Here is a 9,548-nt window from a genome sequence, read left to right on the forward strand (position 1 = left end):
GGGTACTGACTCCCGTGCACCACTGTCATGCTTAGCCAACCTCAGGGCTACTCAGGTCCTAATCAGCAGGATACAGAGCATCTCTTGGGGCAGGCAAGCCAAGCCACAGCTGCCTGGTGACTCCCTCTGCCCCTTCTCTTTCCTTCTCTCCAGTCTCAAGAATCATGAAGAACACACACACACACACACACACACACACACACACACACACACACACACACTGCCTTAGCTTCTTCCTACACTCGTGCCCTTGTGTCATTATTGACTCATTCTCCTTGACTGCACTTCACCCATCCAGTGCCTGCCACTCATTACCTCAGGGCACTGGGGACTACACCACGCGCCCTATCCTCCGAGATTGTAACAACACAATTTCTTCACATCACCACAACAAAGACAAAGGGAGTGCCTAGGAGTGAAAAAGTCAGGTTTTCAAAAAAACAAACAAAAAAAAACACCACATTTTTCTTCTATCCTTTACCCTCCAGCATGTACACATGATTGCCTAATCCTCATAGATTCATCTTCCTGCCAACTGCCATGCTCGGAGTGGTTTCCACTGTTATGAAACCCTCAAGATATCCCAATTGACTGCACAGGCAATATCGGGGTCATAAATCACTCCTCACCAAGAAAAGAAAATGTGAGGTATGTGAGCAAGCAAGCAGGTGTGATGGAAAAGCATCTGTCATCGTATTTTCATATAATATTTGGTCAGGGCGCTCAGCGAGGGTTGGGAATATCCTCAGAATGTTGGCGCTAAATGGGCGATTTTAAATAACAGAATCAAATCATGAGCGTGAATATTGACAGGGCCACGTGTAAAGACACTCAGGAGTGTTATTTATGAGTTCCTATTCGGCCCCCGAGAGAGAGAGCAAGTCAGAAATTGACGTGACCTAAAATCAAAACGAGCCTGAGTCTGCTGGGCCTCTTACTGTAGCACAGTGAACTGTGAGGGGTAAAGTGTTGATTCACCTGCATGTTGATATTCAAAGGCTTGTAAAGAAGGGGAATAATTACCTGTATTTACAGAAAAAACCTGCAGGTTGACAGGCGTCTTTATAACACAACTTTGGCCAACAGCTGTCAAATGCATTTGACATTGTGCAGACCAGGGTGTGCTGACAACATCTATTTACAAAATAGCTGCGGCGCTAACAACATTTAAAGCTAAGGATGGACCACCAATTAAACTTTATAGTTCCAGGAACTTTTTGTGTGTGTTTTTTTAGGCTTGCAGAGTCTAGCTGCATGGAAAGCAGGCTATCTGCCATCTAAAACCATTCAATCCCTTCTCTGACAGAGCCAGCAAATATTCATATAGTTAGTAGGATAGATACAGTTTGAAGCAGCTTATTTGCATTTAAAGACAAGTTTACCTTAAGGACATGCACACACGACTAAATCCCCACCTTGTGTAAACTGAGATGTCAGCACAGCGTGATGACAGCGGAGCTGAGAAAGGAGCTCTGTGCTGTGCCGCTGGTGAGACTGACGTGTGCTCCTTAAGTGTTTGCCAAATACAATAGCGAGGGGCAACGCTTCTCCTCCAGTCAGCATGCACTGCTGCTGGTCAGAGTGACTTATTACAGCAGCAGATTCACTGTCAGCTTTAGGGAACATTTAAAAACGCAGCATACAAGAAAATGCTGAGATATACCGCCTGCAGTGTGCAAGTGCTGCACAGCTGCTGTCAGAAGTTACAAGAAAGGCCTGCATTTTTTTAAGCTAGCTGACTAGTTAGACAAATTTAATTTTTATTTTTTTTATCTCTGTGCATGTGGTTTGTGTGTAGAATAGAGTGACCTCATCTGTAATGCCATTTTATAATCTTTGGTTGTGTAATGACATATAAAATGATCTGTAAGTGCAGAAACTCCATCCATCTGCTCTTCAAAGCAGCAAATGGGAGGTAAGAGAGCTCAAAAGCAGAGGGAAGTTAGCTAAAACAGCTTGATTCATATACTGAGTAAACTGGGGGGCCGTACCAGGGTTCACTGCCTGTGAATCTTGCAAATCCATTTTAGTAGTGGCTAGAGCTGAAAGTCATCATAATAGATCCATTTTAATCTTAACAGATAGAGGCACTGTGCTCAAATCACACTCATTATTCCAATATTTGGAATCTGATTTGCCAAAAACAGCATTAAAAGATTACTGTAGCTAATCATTTCTGGATGGTTTGAGCAGCAGTCGCATACAGTAGTTTGTATTTAAACACAGTCTAACCAACCAAATCTGATTTCGTCGAGAGAGAGAAAAAAAAAAGCAAACGAACATCAACGTTGTGACTAATGAAAGAAATGTCAGGGCTGTGTTGACTTTGCTCTGTGACTACATGCTGTCATAAAATAAGCAACAGCCAGACGTTCATGTCACCAGATTGGCGTTGGATAGAAAACTGCTGTTAATCAGCATGCACTTGTTACCTCTCATGCTGTAATGACAGCAAATTATTGCACAGTCTAAAACTACAAAGCTAACTTTGTCTCTGGGTAAATGCAAAAGTGCACAGCAGCAGCATTTGTTGTTTGAACATTAGTGCTGGCAGCATACCTGTACCACAGGGTGTCCTCCAGACAAGGCCTTCACGGCTCCTCGGCTCCCCTCAGTCTCATAATGGGCCCTGTGGTGGGACTTTGGCTGCACTTCTATCTGTAGGTTGTAAGGGCCGGAGCAGGATGGAAGCTGCCAGTCAAGTGCTGGCAAAGATGGGCTGTAATTACATGACACATTGATTGTTATTAGGTGAGAATAACACTATGTATCATTCCCACCTTTCAACAGGATAGTGAATTCACATTTACACGGTCCAAAGATTTTGCCTTTCTGGGCTAAAACCCCCAGTGTCTGGCTTTTTCTTTCCTGAAAGAACAGTGAGTTATACGTTTCCACTTTGCTTGGAACAAATAAATGAAGACATATGGCAAATGATTGTCTTTTTATGTACATCTCTATTTTGGTTTTCATCTAATTTGCCAAAGTATGAACTACCATATTTTTTTTTCCTCCAAGGATCCAGAAGTCTGAATCTAAACTAAACTTGCTTTAAATTAGCCTGAAATTGGGACACTTTGTTGTAATCCAACTGGCTTGAGCCCTCTCCATTTCATCATGGTCTCTAATCTAATCAATTGAAGTCATCCCCCGACTGCGTGTAATTCCTTGGGTCTGGGTAATAATTAGTGGCCCCCGCTTTCCCCCTTTGTTTTTTCTTTCTTTTTGTGAAAAATAAATGAGAGACAAATGTGCCCCGGTTAGAGCGCGGCATGTTTTGCATTATGGTGTGGCAGGTGGAAAAAGACGCAGCGAGTTAAGAAAGTGACAGTGGGAGGAAAGACAGTTCTGGGGCACAAAAACAAATCTCTCACTGCCTGGCAGTCAGGCAGCTTTTTTAACACACACACACGTACGTATCTATCTATCTATCTATCTATCTATCTATCTAATTCAATTTTAAATTGATAACTGTAAAATTCTAAAATACAAAAAGCTGGTGTTGAAGACAATGGTGTTATGGAACAAGGTCAGCCACACACCTTGCCTGGGAGCATGATATCTCTTTCTCAGAGCTACAGCTGGCCTCCTTCAACATCATTGTTCTCCTGATGGGGAGTCAAAGCTTCCCATGTGAACACCGTGGAGATATCTAAACCAAAACAAACATGTGCAAGACAATATTTCTCTTTGCCGGATGCCTGGTAAACGCAAACCCCTGACCTGAAGAGTGGCTCGACTGAAACCAATCTCTGGCATCTTTGTGGAACTTGCGGGCTGTTTGTTGACCCAAAATGAACTGATTTCCCCCCGCAGGACTTTATCTGCCTATTCAGTGCATGACATCACTTTAGCTACACAGAGAAAAGATGGGCCGATGGCGCGACAAACCAGTGGAGCGCGCCGGCTGATTAACTCACAGGCTGCTTCCCCTTCAGCCAGCCCTGTCACCATTGCTTCCTGTTGCTCAGTATCTTAATCAAACACTTGATTTCCGACAGGAAAGTGTGTTATTGGCTTAAGGGGGGGGAATGCCACAAGGGAGCAAAAAGAAAAAAAACCCGCTTTGCTCAATTGACAAAAATCAATACTATTGTTCAGTGCAAGAGTCTATTTGTCTGAGTGTGTGCATGTGTGACTGTATTCGTTGTTATATTTGTGTGAGGGTTGCGATGGCAACGGCGGCACATGCATGCTGGGCAACTCCTCAATGTGAAATACGATTTATGAAATAGTTCTGATCTTCAAAGGGAACTCCTTTGGAAGTGAAGGGCATGTAAATTGGAATCTCTGCCTTTTGAAGATTGAAAACTAAAACCATCTTGTCCTCACAATAAATAAAAAACATTATAAATGTGGGGAAAAAGAGAACAATGGAGAAATGGAATTGATGAAATGTGATGAATTGTAATATGTAGAAAATCCTGACCCTCAGACCAAGCGTTAGGATCATAATTCTGTCTTAAGCAGAGACACATAGACAATTTTCTTTTGGCTAAATTGCTGGCTATTTCAATTTCTGAACATTTAGACTGTACTTGATAGAGAATTACTAAATTTATTTGAGACAGCAGGAGCTGGTTCAGCCTACCTGAGGTAAGGCTTGGGTTTAGACCAGGAGTATGGGTGCTGAGGCACATCCAGGAACCCCCCACAGTAGCTCTCCTTCTTGAGGGCCAGGCGGGAGGGGTAGTCCTCGTGGCAGAGCTCTCCATCAGGACCAAGCTCCTCGCCTCCAGGTTCCACCTTCAGACTCATGGAGGCTGAGTGGTCCAGCATCGTCTTCCGCGTCTTGACTGGGATTCCCTCCCCCATGTCTACCACCCCATCTGTGGTTAGAGCATTGATTGCAGCCACGATGGCAGAGTTGGTGTACTGGTTGGTGTTGGCAAGCCAGTTATCATCCGTAACGCTGACCCTGGGGGAGCCATGTGGAGAGGGTGTCGCTGACTGGTTGGGTGAGCAGGGCGTTTGATGGTAGGAGGTGCCGTTGAAGCTGTACTTTCTCTTCCCCATGCTACCACCGCTGCCTCCACCGCCTCCACCACCTCCACTGTAGGAAGGGGAGTTTGGTCTAGAGCCACGAGGTTGTGCCGGCCAGCCTTCCTCAGCCACGGCTCCAATTTGAGGGGAGGTGGATGGTGAATTGTGAGGGGACCCTGCGGGGCCACTGGCATGTGGGCATGACAGAAGCATGGATGATCCTCGGGGAGAAACACAGGGGGACTGCCAGGGGGAGTTCTGCGGGGAGTTGTCGTAGTTATAGAACCCTGACTCATAGGATGACGCCTCAGAGTTGCAGCTGCGTGACGAAATGCTGCTGGCAGGGCTGAGGCAGCTGGGATCACGGTACCCCTCTGCATTGGGGAGCGTCAGTGTGACAATGTTGACCCCCCGTTTGACAATGTGGTCCTCACTGCTGCTCTCTTCAACCTCATCCTCAGGGTACTGGCTGTAGGCAGTGATCTCAATGCGGGGGCTTTCCAGGGCTGGAGCACCATTGGGTCTCAAGCTGTGCGGCAGATAATAACCTGATGCTGCATGATTGTCACTGCTGTATCCCGTCTGGTGGCAAGAGGAAACTGAGATGACTGGACTGGACTGTAAGGTATGGTACTGAGTGGCCAGACAGGGGCTGCCCATACCCAGAGGAAGGGACAGGCTGACGTTTGGTGTGTAGCTGTATGCATCTGAAAAAATAAGTATATTTAAGAAACAGAGAATCACAAATATGTGTTACTTTCCAGAGCAAAGTTCAGAATGTAAAAAAATGATATTCCCATACAACTAAATTGCATTTTTAAAACAAGCATAGCATTAGTTCTGGCAGGCCTTGGAGTGAAGCTCAGTGGTCTCAAAGCCAAACAGCCCATATCAGAGGATAGCTAAGTTAATTCCCATCTTATTGGGAAATCTCAAATAGAACATGTTATTTAAACTACCTCATCTTGCATAAAGTCGCAGCTGCCTGTGGAGTCACTTTGCAAAGCCACCTCTGCCTCAGCCCCTCCATTTCAGTCTATACAATCTAATTCTGATGTATTCATGCTCCCTCTCAGTTGTGTCTGTCCCTGCTGCTGTTGTCACTGTTGTTTCTCCCAGAGGTTTCTTCCTCTAAAGAGGGAGTTTTTTTTTCCCACTGTTGCCGAGTGCTTGCTCAAAGGAGTTTGTCTGATTGTTGGCATTTCTCTTTATTATTACAGAGTCTTTACTTTATGATATTAAAAGCTTTGAGGTGACTGTTGTTTTGATTTGGTGCTATACAAATAAAATTGAATTGAATTTGTCATGTTTTGCAATGTTAACCAGTCTTCTGAAATACCACAGGGATAAATGCAAAACTTCTTGGTAAAAAATAAACTGAGAAAACACGTTGAAGAAAAAAATTTATTTGTGAAACACACTATGACTAAACATAATTTTGGAGAACACTATAGCCTAACTGCGAGGGAATGTAATTTCTAGAACTGGTCACATTTAAGAACTCTGGTCACATTTAAGAACAATACCCCTACACAAATCTCTCCAGTATGTTTTTCAGATTCTGACTAGCCCACTTCTTTATAAACATCTGGAGAAGCTTAGCAATCATCTCAAAGCGGTTACTGTATGAGGCTGCTGTGTAGTCGCAAGTCGAGCAGCCACTCTGTTTGTTTGATCAGTTCATCTAAGGCTTTATTTGGCACACCCTGCTGTCATATGTACTCTACAGGAATTCCTCCAGCAGCACTGATGGATGCTTTATTTGATTGATTGCATCACTCACTGAGTGAATTAGGCCCTCCCCTGTGGAAAACTGACAGCACTCTCGCATCGCTCTGAGCATGTGATTAAGTCAAGGAGAGTTTGCTTTTGCGCTACACACAGATACACCACCGGTACACACATAAACAGAGGACAAGTGCAGGCAGGTACACAAGGAAATCACGTCCAGTGCAACAATATAGAGCCCAGATAGCTTGGAAGGCAGGCATGCCTCTTCAGTTAGCCTTGACACGGGTGGCTGCTGTGTCAACAGTTGTAAACCTCACGCCTGCCTTTTATTGATAACGTCAATGAGGGTAAAAATAGCTACAGAAATAAAACCATTCAGTCTGAAACCCAGCAAAGGGCATTCCCCTCTCTGAACCATTCGATATTTGTTAACCACAATACTGCGTATCACATGAAATGACAGATCTGTCACACAACATAAAATATGTGGGTAGGCAAGGTAAAATTAGCTTATGAGAGTCTATTTTCAGAGGTAGTAACACTACGTGCGCAGGACATGTATTCCAGGAGATGTGCATGTATTGTGACAGAAACCCAAACTAAATTGAAGTCGTCCTTTTGAAAACTATAAGAGACACTTATTCACTAAACCTACAGACTTGGAAAAGTTACTTTTTATACGGGGTTAGAAGAGGCTAAATGTCAAACCCCTTTAGAGCCTACTTCACAGAATTACAATGTCATAATAGCAGATCAGTACGCACCTTTCTCCCCTTCCTTCTGGACACTTTGGCTGTACTCAAAAATGTAGTTGAAATCAAACTCTTGCTCTTCATGCTGAAAACTCATTTCTGCACCACTCATCGTAGTCTTTCAAAGTAAGGGCGAGTGAGCATTCAGCTCAGTCTTCGCCGATGCTCTTTTTCTCTGGTTTGAACAGATGATAATCTCCTGCCCACTCTAGCCCTTGTGACACACCTCCTCAGTTCAGGCCTGACTGACTTTGCTTACAGTTGCGGCTGTTTTTTTCCCCCCCTTCCTTTTGAATGTGTGTGATCAGTGCACTGCGCTGCAGCACACTTCACTTCTTCTAACACCCACTCAAACACACTAGGGCTTTCACTCTTGTTTGCTGCATGATCTTGAAACTTGGCTTTTCCGGGTGACACGCATCACAACTGCCGAATAACAAAATTGGGAAAGCAGATCAGATTTTGTTGGGGTGAAGCGAGTAAAAGAGAAATCAAAATGAGTCACTAACAAGAGGCAGTGCCTCCCCGGTTGTTTGCAATGTGCTGAAAATGCAGTGCAAGCAGATTTAATTTGAAAACACAAATTATAGCGTGCTCTCTTTGCACTCCCCAATTTTTTTCCAATTATGCTATTGTGATCAAAACACATTCTCTCCCTACAACCAAACTAGTCTGACTAAAGAATGGACGGGTTTATCCGCAGGCATTGTGGTCTAGGCTGGGCTAAGAGTGATGGGACCTCATAGAGAGATAGGTGGTCGCCCACAAAAGTCATCTGCAGCCTCTGGAACTAAGAACTCTGGGGCCACTTATCGCACATGGCTGAGTATGCGCTATGGAAGAACACCAGCATGGTCTCTGTGTGTGTGTTTGTGTGTGTCTGTGTGCTTGCGTTTGAGTGTCTGCGTGTCTGAGTTTATGTGTGACACTAAAGCAGCCCTCGCCACACTGCTGGAGCTGTGTGTGGTTAAGCACGTCTCCTTGTCAAGCAAGCTACCCCAGCATCCCTGCATGCACAGATCACAGTGCTCCCTCTTACTCACAAACACATGTATATACACGCACATCTGTTACAAATTATAAAGCTTAGTATCAAGGGACTGAACTGAATAATAATACCGCCTGCACCCGTCCCTCTCTAACCTCAGAGACAAAATTAAATTCCTGAAATCCACCAAAAGCCAGTGATATCACCACTATGAATTAAGGCTATAAGTGACTTGTGATCAGATTTTGCCCTCTCACTCTGAATCACAAAGCTATAAATAGAGAGTTTGCTTTTGATTGCATGGGAAAGTAAATAATATTTAGCAGCCTCTGGGCTATCTGACCCTGAACTTTAACATCTCACTTGGCTCATTTGGAGAAAAATTTCAATTTTTTATTTATTTATTCATTTTAAAAAAGGAAGTAAAGTAGAGAAATTGACATGAAGATCTTAACAAAGACTGCAGGTGACAGCAACAGTGTAACCCCCATCATATTTCACTGCACATAATGAGAAGCACCTGCAAAGATAGCTGGAGACACCTAATGGTGTGTATGTAAACTGAGCTTATCTGCTTCTTGTGTATTACTTGCGTGTTATTTTGTGCGTTGTTTTTTTAAAATAGAACAAGGGGAGGTAAATCGTGACACCATCAAAAAGGCCAAAACGTTTCTTTAGAATTTGATATTTTTAGCTTGTTATAATTAAACATATTTACCAAAACAAACGCTTAGACAATAATTTAAGACGTCTATAAATTTGCAAACGTAAAATATGAGGGTATAATGCAGTGACAGCTCTCAGTAATCTTATCTCACAGAAGGATTAACCCCGAGTTTGCCCTGATGCGCTCTCCATTTTTGCATTAACTGCAGCACCTGGTGTCAATACATCTTTAAATAAAAAAAAAAAAAAAACAGCTAAAGCGAGGTAATACATATGTATACATATATGTATGTATATAGGGGTACAGTGCTGGTGATGCGCAGTCATGTAGGGTTCTTTACCTTCTTCTGCAGACTTCATATCGGCGGCGAGAGAAGTAAGTAACTGGAGTCCTCGCTCCTTGCCGGTTGCTGCTCCAAAGCTGAACT

At 43.7% G+C, this 9,548-nt stretch overlaps 1 protein-coding gene across 1 annotated transcript in view; it reads right to left on the reverse strand.

Moving 5' to 3' along the window:
- Nucleotides 1-7,578, reverse strand: part of LOC146622429 (nuclear factor of activated T-cells, cytoplasmic 1-like) — a 56,605-nt gene extending 49,027 nt beyond the window's left edge. Inside the window, exons 1-3 of the mRNA XM_085366811.1 lie at nt 7,479-7,578; nt 4,592-5,690; nt 2,560-2,719 (exon numbers count right to left, since the gene is read on the reverse strand). Of these exons, the coding sequence (XP_085222937.1) occupies nt 2,560-2,719; nt 4,592-5,690; nt 7,479-7,578 (1,359 nt within the window). The remainder of the gene's footprint in view (nt 1-2,559; nt 2,720-4,591; nt 5,691-7,478) is intronic.
- Between the last annotated feature and the right edge of the window lie 1,970 nt (nt 7,579-9,548).

This window comes from Diplotaxodon limnothrissa, linkage group LG11, assembly GCF_057381915.1.
Source record: "Diplotaxodon limnothrissa isolate DT_005_m linkage group LG11, D_limnothrissa_male_GT1.1, whole genome shotgun sequence".
Classification (NCBI taxonomy): domain Eukaryota; kingdom Metazoa; phylum Chordata; class Actinopteri; order Cichliformes; family Cichlidae; genus Diplotaxodon; species Diplotaxodon limnothrissa.